This window comes from Calypte anna, chromosome 2 (genome assembly GCF_003957555.1).
Source record: "Calypte anna isolate BGI_N300 chromosome 2, bCalAnn1_v1.p, whole genome shotgun sequence".
NCBI classification, from domain to species: Eukaryota; Metazoa; Chordata; class Aves; order Apodiformes; family Trochilidae; genus Calypte; species Calypte anna.
This window is the reverse complement of record NC_044245.1, coordinates 85224597-85244114: the sequence shown is the minus strand read 5'-3', so window position 1 is coordinate 85244114 and position 19518 is coordinate 85224597. Positions and strand designations below refer to the sequence as shown.

Sequence of the window (19518 nt, the reverse complement as noted above, 5' to 3'; positions counted from 1 at the left end):
ACTTGCTGGCTTAGCACTTATTTCTTTTAAAAGGATTTTGCTTTATTCCAGTTCTCTTCATCATTCTGAACAACAGTTTCTGAAATGCTGAATATAATCCTTGTGTTAATTTAGATCAAACAGGGACCTGGTTGTACAAGAACTTGAAAAATAATTGCTTAATGTATGTTGTCTGCTCAGATGCTACAGGCTGAGTACAAAAAAAGAATCCTTACTTTTTTTTCAGGTGTTAGAACCTCAGTATTAACTAACTAAATCAGCACATAGCAATTTGCAGAATTTTGTTGTTCCAGGGCAAAATTTACATGTAGGGTTAGGGTAAATAACAAAGAAAGAACTAATGTGAACCATGAGCAAGCATATTGGTAGGTTTTTAAGATCTCTACCTAAAATGTGCCAACCTAATCACTGAGATACAACTTGTACTCACTTGGAATTACTTTCATCTTCTGCACGTTGGCTTTGACCTCAGTTCTCTTAAAACACAAATTTTATGACTGTACTTCTGCTGCTGCATTTTCCTGCAGTAATGCCAGATGGAGTCAAAATAGCCTTGGTATTTGAACCACAGAAACCAGAAAAATTTATTCAGTCATACTCACATGGGCTTTCACAGGTTTTTATGTAAACAGTCAATTTGTGTATGAGATAAAGCTCAGTTCACATTATTATTGAACACTTTGCAAAGTCACAAGGCTGGGCAGTTGTATTGTTTTAAATGACACGATCAGAATTTCTCTAATCTTAAGCAGTATCATTATTTGTTTCTGGACTTGTACAGAATGAGTCTTTCCATAAACCAGCAGAACAAAGCACATGCCTGTTTACTTTATCAGTAGGTTTAGCTGATGCATGTTTAATGCTGAGCATCCTTCAAAGAGTAAAACTGGATAGAAATAGTCAGTACTGAATAATTTGCCTGAAACACAAGAATGCAGAAAACCTCCAGCCCCATTTCACTTTAGAAGCTGATAAGCAGCTGTAAAAATCTGGTTGCTTGCAGAAATACCTTATTTGTTGTTTAGGTGGCTGTTAGCTATTCAGCTTTTACCATTATGGTTGTACTTAACAGCATAGCTTGATAGCTTCCAAGTCCTGTGCAGATGCTATATGTAAGTTTCCAAGTTGCTGAAAAACAAGAAACTAAGGCAAGTATCTAGGTTCATAGCTGACACGAATGCTAGCTTCTCTAGATTTAGTAAGTAACCTGATTTATTGCTTGCTTTTCAGAGAGCTTGCTGTGTCTTGTGGTAATGTGTAAATGTTGTTTGCAAAATCACATGTCATACCATGGCCTTAATCATGCTAACATTGCTTGTTAATTGTTCATCTTCAAGCTTGGACATAAATGCTGTTTGAATAGAGCCTGATTCTGCACTCTTGAGTGTAAATTAAGATAACAATACTGTTATATAGCATTGTTTTCATTAAAGATTGATTTACATGCTATGATTTGTTTTTTCTTTTTTTTCTGCACAGATGATCATCTGGTTGGAGAAAATGCTAGATAAAATAATCAGCATTTTCATAATATTTTTGCTAGTGATAGGAACCCTTCTTCTAGCCCTGCTCCTTACTGCAAAGGTACAGTGTGCTAAGGAAAGTAATTGTAGAGCTCATTTTAAATGCTGAAAGATTTTAATACAAAATTGTGTAGCTTTTTTTTTTTTTCCTTTAGCAACTCAGTGACTTGTATTTGAGCTTGTTACCACTTGAATATAAAAATTCCTATATTTATTTAAATGCATATGTTTATTTACATATATGAGAACTTATATATGAACATTTGGAAATATGAGATTTATTCTAATAAAAGAATTCCTAGATTCTCTATTACAAAACCAGATTTGTTTTGCATCCTGTTACACTTCTTGTCAATGTCAAGAGCCACTTAGAATTTTTTCTTTTCAATTTACCTTGCATCAGAAACATCTGCAAAATTCTTAAGGTGTATTTGCCAATTTGTTAGTGTAATTGCCTGCAATAACCTCCTGGTATCCTGTTTTGAGTGTAAATGTGCTGAGATTCTTGACCAAATATACTCTAAAAATTGATTTTTGTGTTGTGATTTGGCTTTTTCTCACCAGAAGAGGTCACTCATGTACTTTCTTTTATTTTTCTTTTTTATTATTATTATTTTACTTTTAAAAACTTTTTTTTAAATGGAGCTATATTCATATTTGAAACAGTTAATGGAGTTTGAATGGTTGACTTGAATTCACTTACAGAACAAAAATCAGTGAATTCTGATGTCAATCTCCTTTTTCCAAAATGTAGGCTTATATCATGTCGACTACTTACAGTTGAAAGCTTTGAAAGTTGTGCAAATATACCTGTCTAAACCTTCCTTATATTCATAAAAGAAAAATTAAGATATTTATAAGAGCTGTCTTTTATGATCCTTATGGAAGAATTAATTTGGTGAAGAACTTCATAGCATGGTTGGTCATGTTAGAGCTGAGCATTTATTAATTTTTCTACTGCTTTGATCCATGGCTTAGAAAGCTGTATCTGAATTGTGCTTTGTATTTTTTAGTACTTTTCTTGGCAGCACTACTGTATTGTTAGAATTTTTCTTACATTGATGAGATAATAGCAAATGGAAATTTAAATCTTACCGGTCACATAGTATGTGACCAGAGTTGTCATTCAGGCTGATAATTATTTTATCAATTGCTTTTTTTGGGCTAATGGCGCTTCATTCTTTGTAATGAGTTGTCTGTGTTGGAGGAGTTACTCTCTCAATGTACATGTACAAACTGGTCACCACCCCCCTGAAAAAAAAAAAAGGAAAAAAAAAGAAGCCTCTCTGAATGTAGGTAGAATTCTAGTTTCCATTGCATAATATTTCTTCTCTTTATATTTAATTTAGGTACATCAAGAGAGTGTTCACTTGATTCAAGTCACAAGCAGCTTGATCAATGAGACAGTAGCCAGTCACCCAGAATGGGCAAAGTAAGAATGCTGAAGTTAAGTGAATACTATAGGGTGGATGAACAAGCTTCCAGGTGCTCTTATGCATAGTTTTTAACGTAAAAAAATCCCCTAGGTGAGCAGAAATGAGAGTGACTGTTGCAGGGAGATTTAAAAGCTAAACACTGACAGCAGTAGTGCTTATGCATTACTCTAGGGAACTGCCAACGTGGTATCTCACTTGATGACTGATTGGACTTTGGTGGAGAAGGACAGCTGTATAAACTTCTCTAGTTACAGTTTTGGAGAAATACTGGCATAGCGCAGATAAAAAAAGAGGTGAAAATTCTTTTGGCCTTTACCTGTTAAAAAAAAAGCAGGTAAGAAAAGCAAAGCAAATGAAGAAAAGCAAAGAGTGTTCTCTGTAGCAGGCTGGGAGATGAGAGCTGAAAAACTTGTTCAGTGTGGAGAGCTGATTACAAAATGCCTTTGAAGGAATATTTGTCACAGAAAATGTTCTTGGGATGAACCGAGAAATGAGAGTGGAAAGAGTGGGAGATGGGGAGAGAGCTTTGTATGAATCAGTTGGGAAGGGTTATTCCTAAGAGTAGATGTGTGTAGTGTATGCACTGGGAAGTTTGTAAGATACGGTCTATGTAATGATTAAAGCAAATGCCAAGGCAAATACTAAGGAGGAGAGAAGATTTTGAGAAATTTCTAGAGAAGAACAAGGGCACAGTGGTGAGCAAAGAGGTAATTGCATGAACAGCAGAGGGGCAATAGGTAAGACTGAATTTTTTATGTAGGGGAGGATGTTGTAGTTTGCTTTCCTTCCACTTCAGATAAACAGACATTGACTAAAGGCGAAGTCCAGGCACTTACCAGAAGAAAAGAATTTCTCATGAACAAGAATGGTAGACTTTTTTTCAAGGGCACTTTCTAAACAAAAGCCATGATGATTTAACAAGTTTTAAAGTGCAAGCTACGTTATAAGAGTGAAAGAAATTTTCAAAAGCAGAACTAAAATGATGCAGTCAATAAATGCTATAGTAATATGCACTTTAGCTATACTTAAGTAATTACAATGAAGAGAAAACACTTAAAAATATGTTTATTTCTTCATGGCCTCTCTTGTGTTGTCTGGCTTTCCATTTTGCTGTAAGATGGAATGAGCTAAGTAGGATTAATGACAACCAAAATTTGATTGTCAGAAGCTTATTCATTCAGTATCAGATGAGTAATTAGAAGGATTTAGCAAAAAATCTTCTATCCAATCTTTGCATCCAAATTGGAAACATACAAAACACTATCTTTTAATTAATTAGGAGTAATTGCACCTCTTGTCAAATCCATCAAGCTCCACCAGCCTTCAGAACCTGATGCTCACGGTATGCTTGGTGGTGAGTGAAATGTCTTGAAATTCAATGAAGAAGATTTCTAAAGGGTTATACAGACATAAAAGCCTCCGTGTTCATCTTCAGTCAGGTGAACAAATACAGCAGTTTCATTTCCTGAATACTTTCTTATTTTGGAAGGGCTCCAACATGTGCCATTGAATCAAGATGTAGAAAGAAAGTTCAAGGAGAGAATGTGTGCTCTGTATTCACAAGTGTTAGAATGCTGGCAACTCGGTAGGACCCTTGCTTGAAAGCGATTAAATCTGAGAGCTTGCTGGGGACTTGGAAATAACAGGTGCCCAATCCTATTGCTTCATCTGGTCACTTTTTCAGGGAAACTGCATTAACAATTTACATTCAATTTGCAAGTCAGAAGATTGTCTTTGCAACTTGATGAGACTGCTTCGTAGTATATTCAGACAACCAGAACACTTTCAAAGAATATAATGTGAATACCACATATCCATATTGAAGAGCAGATCTCTTTTGAAAAAGTTAAGATACCAATTTAACCACGGTTTCAGGAGCCTTGGGTAATTCCAAATGCAGTGATGTGCCCTAGGTTTAGTTGTGCTTTACTTACAGAAAGTCTGTTCCTTGATAGGTGGAAGGAAATACAGTCTAATTATAGTAAGTTTGTATGTATTTAACCGCTAGTTGTTGTTTCAAAATGTTAACTTGTAACAAAAATGTTACTTGTAGTAATGTAACATTGTACCTGTGTTTTAGGTATAAGAAAATGTATGAAATAATGTAGCAGTTAACTCTCTTTTCCTTCTTTAAAAATACCTAGTTGGCTCCCAGAAGCTCAGGTCATTCAGAAGGCTCTCAATTCAGCAGCTAATAATGTATACCAGTATGGCCGAGAATGGATTACACATAAGGTAAGAGTGAGCTCCCTCACTTTTTTTAATGTTTTAATTTTTTATATTTTGTGACATTAAAAATAAATGTTTAAAGGTTTTCAGTGAGTCTTTTCTGTGTGAGTAATCGTTCTGTTGATAGATCTATTCTTTCCACTGTATTTTGTGAGTTGAAGGAAGAGTGTGAGTGATTTCAGTAGTCTTTTCTGCTCAGTAGTCTTTTCTGCTCAGGTGACTGAAAAATCTGTCATCATTTTAGTAAGATCACCAGTGAAAATGCATCAAATAAAGATGAGTAATTGTTTTCATCTGGCTTTAGCTGTCCAGTTGTAGGCAGTGTAGACTGTTCCTTTTTCTCCCCACCAGTGTTGTAACTTATAGGTGGGCTGTGTATGGTAGATTGGATTTTTTTTTTAAAATCATAGTTTAACTTTCTTCAACAGAATTTACAAAGATTCTTATTTATATGTTTTGATATCTAGCGTACGTCTCAAATTACTTTAAATATTTACTTTAAACAAAATCAAGGATTTTTGCATTGAGCATTTTAGAGAGTTACTGTTTTTCAAGTGCAGAAAGAAGTCATCAGCTTAGTGCAGCAGAATTTTTTTTTACAGATACAAATCTTCATGTTGTGAACCAGGTTTTCTGAAGTATGTGTTCCATGTTGATACTTCAGCTTTTCTAATAATTTGGCTTTAAGCAATGCCTTTGCTGACAATGTTATTCATCTGGCTTGAAGTTCACCAGTAAATGCCAGCTTCATTCTGTCCTGTATAATAAAAGATTTCTATTTGTTTTAGCTCCATAAGATCTTAGGAGAAAAAGTGAATAACACCGCTGTGATTGAAAAGCAAGTGCTAGAGCTCTGGGACAGGCTTTATCACTCTTGGTTTGTGAAGGTAGGTAACTTATTCATATGGTATTTAAATACAGTATCATTTAATGCTTTGAGGTAATTATGCTAAGTATGCATTTCTGAGAAATGCTGAGTAAAGGTCTCAGTAAAAAAAGTTTTTAAAAATTGAGAGTATAAAGTAGATCAGTCTACAGTTACAGTTTGAGTGCAGCCAGAACTGTGTCCTTAAGTAGTTGTGTTATTATGTATGCAGTTTAATTTATGCTTTGCTCACTTTTTATACTCAGTATTTCACAGTTTAGAGCTTTCAGGTGAATTTTTCTGGTCTCATGGGATTAGGAAAAGAAAGCAGGTATTGTGCATGATTTATCTAACTTTTATTATTTAATTTGAAATTTTGAGAAAGTAATTATCCTTTCACTAGGTTTCCGACCATGCATTTTTACTGGCTGTACTAGCCTCCCTATAATGGATTCTGCACACTGAATCCTGAAAAGGTCATGAGAATTAAATAATTTTCATGCTTCCAGTGTTGTTTGCCTTTCACAGGAAAAAAGCAAGCAATTTATCAGTCATGGTGCAATGGAAGTATCAAAATTCAGAAGTCATACCCCTGAAATACTTTTCTATATTTAAATAATTGCAATGACAGTTCATCTACATTTTTCTTTATGCAGTCATTTTTATAGTACCTCTAAAGTTCCAAAAAGATCTCTGTATTAAAAGAAGTAACAGAGTTTCAGTATAGTAGTCAAAATAGGGGGGGGGGGAAGAACCAGTGTCTTTTTCTGACAAGATGATGTAGAGGAGCATGTGGAGAGATAAAATGGCACTGTTGAGGAATACAGGACGACTGAGGAGAAATGAAAGCTGTATTTACAATACATTTTGCTGGCCATAAGTACTTGGGAGTATTCAGTGTTAAATGCTCGACCAAGAAAATTGCCTGCTTTTGATACAGTTATACTGACAAAGCTGCAGCTTTTACTGATACAACCTGTGTGTCAGAGGATCCCTCACACTGTATTGTTCAGCAGGGCTCTGTGTCACTACGTGTGCTGTGGTAATTTTTCTGCTGCAGTATGCAGCACAGGTTGTGTCAGTGTTCATTGCAGCTGTTATTGGAGGGAATGAGGCTTGCTTCTTGTAAATGCTGTTCTGATGGTGTAAGAAATAGCTTTCCTGGCAACCAGAATGGAAGAAAGCTGCATAAATGCACTGATGGTCACTGCCTATATTCTTTGAATTCTGTTCCCCTGGCTGATGTTTCATACTAGAGACCCTATGTTATTGGCATGTGGGCTGAAACTGGTTATCTGTGGGCTGCAGGTAGCTCCTCTGGAGCCTTTCTTTCTAATCTTGCCCCTTCTGTGGCACTCCATATCCACATAAATGTCTCATCTGAGTTCTTTTCATCTGGATGCTTCTTTCTATAGCATTGCAGTAGCCTTGCATTGTCCTTTGGTGTATCTGAAAACTGGTAAGCTAGGTGATAGTGCAGTGTGGAGGACATCTGCACCAGATCAAACTCTCTCCATACAGCTTTCAAGCTCCCCACCATCTCAGTTGTATTAACATAATAATTGCACCTCATTTTGAGACCAACATAGTGTTGCTGTAGTCTGTAGGTGACTGAAGAACCTGGACTCAGGTGATACTCTTCCATGAAAGCTGTAGAACTGAGGAAGAATTGCCAGCAAAATGTGAATTGAACCAATAACTGTTGTTTTCTGAGAAGATTGGTAGATGGCAAATGCTGCGTATTTTTAAAGGTTCTGGAGGTGATGTTTGAGATCAGTTACCATTGCATTTGTGTACTCAGTGAGGTAAAATACTAACAGACTAATGAAACACCTGGAAGATGATGGCATCACTCAGCAATCAAGGTCTTTTTCAAGAATAAGGTGCTACAACAATGTAGCTGCTGAATAATGGAGAACTTGAAATTTGTATTAATGACAGTGCTACAAAATTTGCAAATGATACCTAATTTTGCTAGTTAATGGTGAGAGTTGTCTTTGAAAATCGTATTGAGATTTTTGACTACTCAGATGTTTCTGCTCTAAATTAACTACCAGCTCAGAAGAAAGTTCTGTGTTGCTTAATGTTAAATAATGTTTTTAATTGTGCATCGTGAAGCATAGCAATGCATCTAGGGAGAACTGATAGTAAAGAGGAAATGTAATGCTCTTGAGTAAATCAATACAGGGAATTCACTTGGAGTACTACTTGCCATGTATTAAAAAAAAAATAAATATATATATATTATTATTTTGAATGCAGGCTGGTAAGATTAAAGATTTTTGCAAAATTCTACCAGAAGCAGTGGAATGCTTATATAAACATCAGAGCTGAGAGCTTGAGCCCTCTCTTGCTATTAAAGATTAGGATGTGACCTCCTGCGGTCAATGGGTTTGTTTAGACTTGCTTACAGCAGAATTTTGGCATCCTTCTCTGAGACACTTGTAACAGTTCTAGACTAAGTCAAGTAGTGTCATGCTGGTGATCAGGTGTGATTCAGTTGGAAAACAGTCAACTTCATACTTCAACTTCATAATTGGGGTGAGGCCACTTAAGGAATTAGCTGTTGTGTTCTTGGCCATTTCTTGTCTTGCTATGTTGAAATTACAAAGCTGTGTAGTCAGAATAAATCCTCCTTGCTTCCAGTTTAGCTTTTGCATGACTGAACATCACCATTGGAGATGTAGACACTAATTGTGAAAAAACTACTTGTTTTGGCTACTGCTTGTATTTTAATTTGTGGGTGGTGCTAAGAAAATTGTATGTTGCAAACAGTAAATTATGTTGGCACTAAATGAAATCATTACCTCTTTCTTGTGTGCTTTCATAAAGAGCAAGCTAATGTTTAACTGAGGTGAATCTGTACATTATACAGAACTGTAATTATATCGGATAATTAATATGGTATTCTGTAAGTTTTTAATTTTTCCAGTGTGCAGAGTACTTCAGGTATTGCTGAGAATGCCAGATAAAGAATTTCCAAGTCTTTAGATGTATGTTGGATCAGTTCCTCATTAAGAAAACACTAGTCTGTGAGTTTCTCGTATCAGTAAATGATTCAAATGTCTGGTTTCTTTTTGTGTTTGTCTCTCTTTTTAAGAACGTAACCCATTCTGGAAGACACAAAGGACACAAAGGGCACATAAACCGTCAGAACAGCTGGCTTGGTGACATTCTGGACTGGCAAGATGTTGCATCATTTGTTCATGATAACATTGAAACGTTTCTTTCGGTGTGTATATTTTGCCCTTATTACCAGATTGATCTCCTCTTTAACTGATAACTATTCCTTCTTGGACTTCCACTAAGGTTGTGGGTTCAGGTACATGGAAAATCATGGAAACACTGTTAGTATTACTTAAAATTACCTAAGCAATTATTGTAAGCCTGTTAGGATATAACCATGCTACAAGAAGAACTGATTGTGATGAAGAAGCCCTCCTCATTTCAGCATCTTCATTAACATTAGCTTGACAGACTTCTCCTAGAGAGAGATTGTTACAGTGGGATTACCTGTGTCACCTGCAAGCTAGTTTAAAATGCTTTATATAATGAAGTCTTGTCTTTATAAGAAAGAGACCAATTTGTCCAGGTTATAATTGAGGAACCTATTGAGGTTGCGAAAACAAAATATATGACTTTTTGTTTTGTAGTTTTACTATTTTTTTCCTTCAAATTATTATTCACTGAGTTGAAAGCAGCTTATTTTTTCTCTTCCTTTATGAAAGCTCTGTGGAAAATTAAATGAATATTTTACACTGTGTGAATTTCTAAATTAATGCACTGGGCCTTTCACCTTGTGAAGAGTAAAAGAAAAAGCACTGAAAGTGATCCAAGCTGAAGCATGTACATTTCTCTAAACAATTATAAGTTTGAAATGCTTAATATATAGAGTCAGTCCCTGCTATAGTTCATATTTGACTTGACCTGTTGTCATAGACTAGAAGCTTCTTTAGAGTTTTATTTATCCATTTTTGAAGAATATTATCTATACCTAACTTGCAGCACATTTCTGTGGATGCAATTAAAGCTGGTATTTTCCTGGAGGCAGTTCTTAGTTTAGACTGATCAGCGTGTGTTTTATCTATCCTCCCTCAGCAGCTGCTTAAGTGGTTCTGGTTTCCACCTCAGAAGATGTGAATATAGAAAAAGTTGGGAAAAACTTTTTATTGCAGTGAACTGATATTTTCTTCAGATAATGAATAGTGAAATTTGCTTAATATTTTTTCAGTGTGACTGTGAATGCTTGAGGCAGAGTTAAAAAAATGGACAACGCATCACCATTTAAAATCAGTATGGAGTTTCCTTTTAGGCAGAGGGACAGGAGGGGAAACTACATGATACTTGCTAGCCATGTCATTTAGAGCATTGCTGCACAGTGCTCAGAAACCACAATGATAAGTGTGGCTCAGTAACCTAAATAGGCTAGAATAATGCATAAAATATTTTAAAATAAATATGTAAAACTGAAATACATTGTTATTAAAATTTTACCTAGCTGGCATGTGTTACTTGTAAAATCTGGTTCAGAAGTTCAGGATAAAAACTGCCAGCAGTTGACTTGCTTTCCTGTTTATTTCCATTACCTTATTACTCAGCAGCAGCAGGGAAACACCTGCCCTTTTTCTCCATACACTCAGGTCATCAATGATACACTGTAAACCACTCAGCATAGTGTATAGCTCTAAATCCTGATTTTACATCCTTTCTGGACAGCATTTTCTTTGCTGGTTTGCTCATCCAGAATGTATTGCATAAATATTATTCACACTGATACTTCAAATTAGAATTGATGAAAATCTGATTTCTGTGGTTGTTTAGGTTATTATGATGAGAACAAGAATAGTTTATAGTTCAGTCTGATGTTTCTAACCAAGTTGCTTACACGTGTGTTGGGATACAATGGAAGCTTACTGTGTTAGGGATTTATGTTTTTATCAGAGTTTGAAAATCATCTTGGTATTTTGAAGAACAATTAGTTATTAGAATGGTATGCTAAATTGGGAAGGATTGTTATTTTAAAATATATGGGTGCTTTTGAAGGGTTTTTTTTCTCTTTTGAATGTAATATGCTTGTGTTTGGGGTTATTTTTTTGCCTTTTTTTTTTTTCTGTGGCTGTTCAGATAAAAATTTTTTGTAGTTAAGTGTGTTGTTTATGGTTGGGGCAGGTTAAAGATAATTCAAACTGTAGGGTGGTACTGCATTTGGACACTTGTAATCCATGCTAACCTGCAATTCTTAAGAATATAGCAAGAGAGGGTGTAGTCCTAAAACTGCTTTGACAGTTTTTTAAAAACCCAGACCATTTCCTAGAATTACAGAAGTGTTTTGGCTGGAAAAGACCTTTAAGATCATAAAGTCCAACTGCTAACCTAGTACACTGCCATTCCACCACTAAACCATGTCCCTATGTGTCTTTTAAATACCTTCAAGGTGGCATCTCAATCCCACCCCTGGGCAGGCTGTGCCAGTGCCTGACAACCTTTTCAGTGAAGAAACTTTTCCTAATAACCAATCTAAACCTCCCCTGTTACAACTTGAGGTTATTGGTCTTGTCATATCACTTCTTACTTGGGAAAAGAGATCAACACCTACCTTGCTACAGCCTCCTTTCAGGTAGTTGTAAAGAAGAGTGCTTAGGTCTCCCCTGAGCCTCCTTTTCCCCATGCTCAACAACCCCAGTTCCTTCAGCAGCTTCTCGTAAGATTTGAGATTTGTTCTCCAAACCCTTCACCAGCTTCATTGCCTTCTCTGGACTCGCTCAGAACCTCAGTGCCCTTCTTGTACTGAGGGGCCATTTAAAGACAGTCAGGTAGCTGTAAAGAAGTGTGTGTTGATATGCAGCTAGAGTGAGATTTCCTCCATTTTTGGAAAGGATAAACTAAGATTACACTACTTGCACATAATAAATACTTACGCATAGCTTGAGGCTAGAGTTTATCATAGTATAACTGCCTTGCCTAGCCTCTTGGCTTAGTGAAATGTTTCAGAATAGTATGGATTATTCTCTGAAAACACAGCTATTTGACAGTGTCACACTACAGTCACAAGGAGATAAGCTCCTTTCCATTGATGGAAATCATAGGAAATGTTAATCCTCTTTAGTAAGAGGAGCATTTGCTGTAAGAAAAATGTTAAAAGAAGACAGATGTGTTTCAGTTCAGGCTTTTCCTATAGTGGAAGAAACTTTAATATTAAAGAGTTGAAAGCATGTAATTATATCACTGGCATAGCTGTGCTGGAGAATTACTGGCATTCATTTAATTTGTAACAATATGCATTGATTCAGTACTTCAACTGTGAGTATCAGATAAAGCACAGAAGGCTTTGGTACTCCTCTCAAAATGTGGTTTTCATTAGAGAGTTACTAAGCTCGTTTGATGTACACAGACCTTTATTTAAAAATATTTCACTATATAAACATCTAAATTGCCTGAACATTTAATACGAAGATAAGATTTTCCAAATCAGTGGTTTGTATTTTTCTAAATGCTTTGGTGTTGGCAGCATGACTGCCTTTCAGCTTCTGAATTTTCCAGTATTCTTTAGAAGCAGTAGTATTATAAACTAGTTTATCCAGTTATATGTGTCTGAAGTAAGGTTCTTGGTTTGGGGAAAGAACTAGAGTGGATGCTCACTTATGCCTTGAATTTTGCACCTCATGCTCAATTCTAAGGTAGTTTTTCAGGTGAATGAAATATGCAATACAGAGCTAGATTATTAAGACTTAATTTCTGAAAAATAAAAAAGCCTCATTCATCTCCCACTCTCCTGCTTTTCCATTCATATTCTTTTCCTCCATGTCGTAAAGACTTGAAACCTTGAAAAAGTAAATTGCTGCTGGCTAAATTTGTGAATGATCACTCAGAAGTCCCTTGATGGTAAACGAGACATTGCTAATGTCTCCTTAAATTGATCTTTTTGCTTCTTGCAGAAGAATATTCATCATTCCAACAGCATCTGGTCACTCATTCAGAGATTTCCCAGGCAGGAAGACAAAAGACCTTCCATTAAGATGTACACAGCAAGCTTCAGCTCAGTTAGATTTCTCTATCTGTGCCTTCAGTGTGACTGATCTCTGTGTTCCAAATCAAGTCAGGCTGACACAGTTTCAGTTTCTCAAATATTTCACTGAGTAACCATATATCCTCATGTTTTCTCTGACCCTGAGAAGTTCTTCAGGTATACTCCAAAGTTTAGAGGTAATACAGTCCATTCTTTGGTAGTAATCTAACTACTGTGCATGGATTTTTTTCTACTAAGGTAAATGTTTAGAGATTTAATATTCTCTTAGTCATAATGGGTGTTTATCAGGGTATGTGAAATTAATCCTGGTGCATATTTTTAGAAAAGGAGTTGATTTTTTTTTTTTTTACAAGCAGAAAGTCAATAACATGATGCTGCTCTTTTCTGCTGCTCTTTTGTCTCCCATTTCATGTAAAGGTCCAGTAAGGATGTTCTTTCAAAAATAAAATCTTGAGCCTGGAAGGGGTTCCCCCAGAACTTTGAGTAAACATGTATTTTGAAATGAGCTTTTCATTGGAGCCAGAAGGCTTGGATCTGGTGAACACTGTATTCTTCTTCACAAAGTCCATTGCTTGTCTTTTCACTTAAAGGTTTATTGACTTGCTCCATTGCTGTAATTTTTGAGTTGCCAGGATAACATATCTTCCTGAACAAAAAAATAATTTAAGTGTATAGGGGGACGATTTTTTTCCCTAACACCTCTTTATGTCCAGTTTTATTCTCTTTGTGATTCTGTTACTGAATTCTAAAATCAAATTATGTACCTGTATTTACCTGGGTTCCAGAAGTTTGCTGACTTGAAGTTCTCAGCAAATAATTTGTTTAAGTCAGGTGCCTTTTAAACCTTGCTTTCAGATATTAGGCAGTTTTAAGTGACAAATAAGATAGCTTAGATGGTTAAGAACATTGAAGTGCAATTTTGATTTCTTGCCTGCTATAGATTGGAAAGGCACAGCTACTGATGCTGATGGTAACACATCATGACGTGCTGCAGAAGTGACCCTTGAAATCCGTACAGCTTCATAGCTCTTAAAAACTGATCTGTTAAGGCTACTTACAAAGCAGTGTTGTGGGAACAGAGGTGGCTTTTTCAGTTATTTAATAACAGTGATACTAAATAATTGCATAAATAGTCTAGTGCTGTGGAGAACTGGTCTGAGCTGACAAGGGGTTTGGGATTTTTTATGCATAGTAACTGAGTTCAGTAACTCAGTTGTGGTATGCTCTGGGAATCAAATGGCATTATGAACCCTTAGGGGCAGGTGCATGTAATTTGTTTTTCTGACTTAGTGAAGTATCGGAGAACTTTCTGATACAGTATTTAGTAATGATTAATGTCTGTGTCTGTCCTCTCATCCTAGTGATGAGCAGCATGTGTCTTGAAATCTTCATGGGATGTGCACATAAAGAGGAACTTACTCATTTAGCTGTAGATGACTCCTAAAAGATGAACTATTGATTTCGTAATACATACTGAAGATGAGTGAAAGGCACTATCTGCACCTACTCTAAAGCAAATACTAAAGATAACTAGTTCAACAGTGCCAATCAATGACTCCACTTAAAAGGAATGTGCTTCTGGGAGAACCTTTCCAAAAATAGAATCAGAATCATCATGGTTGGAAAGGACCTTCAAGATCATAGAGTCCAACCATCAGTCTTACAACACCTTAACCACTAAATCAACTCCTGAAGTGCCACATCTATGATTTCTTTTTAATACCTTCAGGAATGGCAACTCTACCAGCCCCCTGGGCAACCTATTACAATGCTTCACCACTCTTTCATTGAAGAAATTCTTCCTAATATCTGATCTGAACCTCCCATGGTGCAACATTGTCTCTCATCCTATCACTAGTCACTAGGGAGAAGAGGCCAACACCTGCCTCACTACAGCCTCCTTTCAGGTAGTTGTAGAGAACAGTAAGGTCTTCCCTCAACCTCATCCTCTGGGCTGAACAGCCCCAGCTCCTGCAGCCTCTCCTTTTAAGACCTATTCTCCAGGCTCCAAAATATGGGTTGAACCACCTGATAACTGCATTCGAACTAACTACACTTATATAGAATCATAGAATCATAGAATCATAGAATTGGCTGGGTTGGAAGGGTCCTCAGAGATCATCGAGTCCAACCCTTGAACCACCGTTGCGGTTGCTAGACCATGGCACTGAGTGCCACATCCAGTCTTTTTTTAAATATCTCCAGGGACGGAGAATCCACCACTTCAGTGGGCAGCCCATTCCAATGACGGATCACTCTTTCCGTAAAGAAATTCTTTCTAATATCTAACCTAAACTTCCCCTGGCACAACTTAAGTCCATGCCCTCTTGTCTTGTTGAAAGTCGTTTGGTAAAAGAGCCCAACCCCCACCTGGCTACACCCTCCTTTCAGGTAGTTGTAGAGAGCGATGAGGTCTCCCCTGAGCTGCCTCTTCTTTAGGCTGAACAACCCCAGTTCTCTCAGCCTCTCCTCGTAGGGTCTATGCTCGAGTCCCTTCACCAGCCTGGTTGCCCTCCTTTGGACCTGCTCCAGGACCTCGATATCCTTCCTGAACTGGGGGGCCCAGAACTGGACACAGTACTCAAGGTGTGGCCTCACGAGGGCTGAGTACAGATACTCCTGATCATCAGCTCCTTAGCTAAATCTTAACGCTTGTTTAAAGTGTTAAATACAACCTATGCTGGAGGAACGTTCTTTTTTGAAGGAAACTTTTCCAGCCCCTACCAGATCTATAGTGTCTTGTAGCAGATGGAACAAGCCCCTCTTCTTGTGAACCACTCACCAGTACCAATGCAACTGATGTCCTGTGAGTGAGTGTGTGGGAGGCAATTAATGACAGATATGATTAGCTATCATTAGAAGACTGATAAATCAGGCCTGTTTTAATCTTTAAAACAAAATTTTACTAGGCCAGCTTTCGTTAACAACACACTTCATGTTAGTGAGTTTGTTTTCTTGTCTATTAATTGTTACTGTTATGTATTCAAATGGCCAGTTCTTAAGTGTCATATCCTATGTGACTGCCATTGCAGTGATGCTGTGTAGTTGGCACTACTCGCCACTGTCCTTCATGGCTGAAATGGACATCTTCATCCCTCAAATTAAGGAGCTTGTCCTTTTACAGACTGTTTTTTGTTTCTGAGCAACTCTCACCCCTTGAGCTCTGCTCTGGACTGCGTGCTGGGTGATGCTTGGAGCCATTACTTTCCTGGGTCATGACAAGTGCCTTACCCTGTTTGCATGTCTGGGTTCCTCTCCCTGCTTCTTTTATTGCTAATGCTTTTTCTTAATGCAAAAGTGTTTTTTTTTCTTAGCTCTTAAGGTTGTGTCTCTTCAATACCATCTTCCTCAGTGAATTTCTCCTGTTTCAGGGGGCTTCATTTTCAACCCGTGTCCCTATTTTCAAGGCCTTTCTTTGATTAAACTCCAGATCATAACAGGAGACCCAGGGAACCAAGCTACTGTTTACACTCCAGTTTCTAGTAACAAGCTTAATTAAACACCTGGGATCAGGGCCTTGCAGTTTGCATATAATTTATGGTCTGTTATTACCAATGGCAGTACTATTACTGAAAGCTGTCTGAAAGACTTTTGCTTTAGCTAGATGGTTCCCTCTAAAAAATTGGTCTCCTGTGTTTACAGTCTTCATAGTCTAATGTACATTTAATGAAGTCACCTGGTGCCTGCAGGAATTTACACCACTGCTGCAACCTCAGAATGAATTCTTACTCCATGGGAGAAGGAAAGGGACAGGTGCCAGTGGGAGAACCTTTTTCACCAGAATGTCCACTTCCAACCTCACTTAAGTTCTTGAGAGACTAGTAAAAACTGTTCAAAAGATGAGTCTTAAAATTCATAATTCCCATTAAATAGTAAGAATGGACTAAGTAGACCTTTCTGGTTTTGCTATCTGTTGTAAATCCCTGTCACTTCCCCCCGTACTTACTCCCTCCCAAATTTATGCTTAATAAATTATATTCTATATATTTTAGTTGGTTCCAGAGGACAGGTGATCACGTCTGCTCTACAAATGCCAACTAGTGAGGGTTTTTTTGTTTTGGGTTTTTATTTTTTTATTTGTTAATTGATTAAGATCTTAAACCAGGAGTAACTGTTACTAGTTTTGAAGTCTTCATTTGCAACCTTGAAACTGGACAAGGGCTTTAGAGTCAGAGCTTTTACAGTTTTGCCAGTTATATTAGTTAGCCTGAAAGAAAGTGTTTTTTTGTCTGTAACCTTGCTTCTTTTGTATGTTGAATCACTTTGGCTAATACATTCTTACTGTATTCCTTCTGAATGAAATATTTGTTATGAAACTACTGTGCATTGCGTTTAGGATGGGTGCAGTGCCATGCTTTTATGTCCTTACCATCTCATGAAGTTGCTACCCTGTTCAGATTGATGTCTTCATCCATACATAAACTAACTTGGTTGTAGTGGGTATTCTGTATTTAAAGGCATGTCTCAAAACTACTCATGTAGCTACTAAACAATCAGTTCCCTAAGCCAGTACAAAATTAATACATTGTTTAGCATTATTTGATCTGTTGTCCATAATTGTTTCCCTAACTGATGCATCCCTACTCAGAATCACAACTTGAGTAGTTGTCTGCAGATATTATAAAATTTTTTTATCTCATTAAAATAAAACAGTTTTAAAACAAATTTTTTAAAGTAGTAATTCTATTATTTGATTTGAAGCAGTCTTTAGATTTATTTCTACCTCATGATGTTATTCCCTGTTCTTCATGTTTTAGCATCTGTGCATTTGAAAAGATGACTTTTTTTTTCCCCAAACAAGATCTGATGGTGATGCTAATCACAATAATAAGTGTCATTGCATCCAGATTTCTTGCAGTTTTACAGAAATAATTTGGAGCATTGAGAGAAAAATTCTAAAACCTTATAACCATTTACCAAGAAACTTGTCTCTGGCAAAGTAGATGCTTTCACTTGATATGATCTGCTGTAATTTAGAAGTGAGGGAAGATGATGTTTTTTGAAAAATGTCTTCTTAGTATGGCTTGATGGAGTTGAATCACTCTGTAAGCAGTTCTTTGTTGTAGCTGATATGATCCTGACTTTGTCCTTGCTTCCCACTCCTTTTCCAGATCCTGGAGTCTCTCTGGATAGTGATGAGTCGCAATGTGAGCCTCTTGTTTACTACAGTGACAACATTAGTGACAATTCTCTTCCATAGTGGGACAGCTCTTCTCAATTTTGTGCTTTCAGTGGTAAGTAGGATGTCATGGTCTCTTTTACTGGAGGAACCTAATTGTACGTGTTGTAACGATGAAAAATCAAACTTCAAGCATGGAAAACATCTTCCAAACTTACCTAACACCAAAACTCTCTAACATTTCCTAACTTGCAAATCAGTTGCTTGAGGGGCATTCTAGGCAAAGGGCAAGATGTGTGGATAACTTCCACATTGAGGACCTGACAGTCTTCCTCTTGGTCTGTTCATGGGGAACTTTTTGTGGTCTTGAACCTGCTGAGCTGTAACTACATAACTATTGAAATCTCATGGCATGGCCTTATAAGCATATCCTGCAACAAGCCAGTGGTCTCTGAAGAGGCAAAAATTGTTACAGGGAAATGTCAGCAAAAATATTTATTGCACAAGGATTACTTTGTCCCCTTTTTTAAATGTTGGTTGTTTTTTTGGCTTTTGTGTTTGGTTTATTGTTGATTGTTTGTTTGTTTGTTGTGTTTTAATTTAACTTCTGTGAGCTCTCTTAATTGCTGAATGTTTCCTGAGCAGAGTTAATTTTCTTATTAATGTTATTGCCCACAACAAGTAGTATTCTTTGATGCCTTTTTATTAAACGTGCTCTCTTTAAAAGATATATTGCTTTTTTGTGTGTTATGCAAACTAGATGTTTATAATTTCTTTTGTTTCTCAATGCTACAGCTGTGTGGACTAATTTGTAATGGTAGACCTAGCTTTTTAACTTCTGTCTTCTCATTTGCTGTGATAATAGTTAATTAAAATAAAAATCTCCTAAAATAATCTGTAATAGGTGGAAGAGAGCTCAATGCTTGTGATCATACTGATCACAGACAGTAGGCTGGGACTTCTTCCTGTTTTAGCAAAAGAAAGACTGATCCTGGAAGCATAACTGAAATTCATGTCCTGGTTCTTAGTTCAGGATAAAAAACATTTGTTAGAATGCAGAGTATTTCTCCAGTTTGACTTTATTGCCTTTGTTGATGCTTGCTCAGGTGAGAGGTATTTGTAGACAAAGTTGCAAAATTGAAGTAATGTTTAACAGCATTCCAAAGCAACTGCATAGTGGGTTTTTTATGTTTAAGGAAGAACAGTTCACATTAAGACTTAATTAAATGGCCTGAATTAATTAATTGAATTAAATGGTCTTAATTTGGAGAAAATTACTACCACCTAATTGTGTTGTTCTCTAGCTATCCTTCAGATAG

At 36.7% G+C, this 19518-nt stretch overlaps 1 protein-coding gene across 1 annotated transcript in view; it reads left to right on the top strand.

Moving 5' to 3' along the window:
* TMEM245 (transmembrane protein 245) overlaps positions 1–19518 on the top strand; it is an 81672-nt gene that overhangs the window by 33219 nt on the left and 28935 nt on the right. Inside the window, exons 8-13 of the mRNA XM_030445493.1 lie at positions 1480–1584; positions 2873–2955; positions 5104–5194; positions 5977–6075; positions 9154–9285; positions 18192–18314. Coding sequence (XP_030301353.1) covers positions 1480–1584; positions 2873–2955; positions 5104–5194; positions 5977–6075; positions 9154–9285; positions 18192–18314 — 633 coding nt within the window. The remainder of the gene's footprint in view (positions 1–1479; positions 1585–2872; positions 2956–5103; positions 5195–5976; positions 6076–9153; positions 9286–18191; positions 18315–19518) is intronic.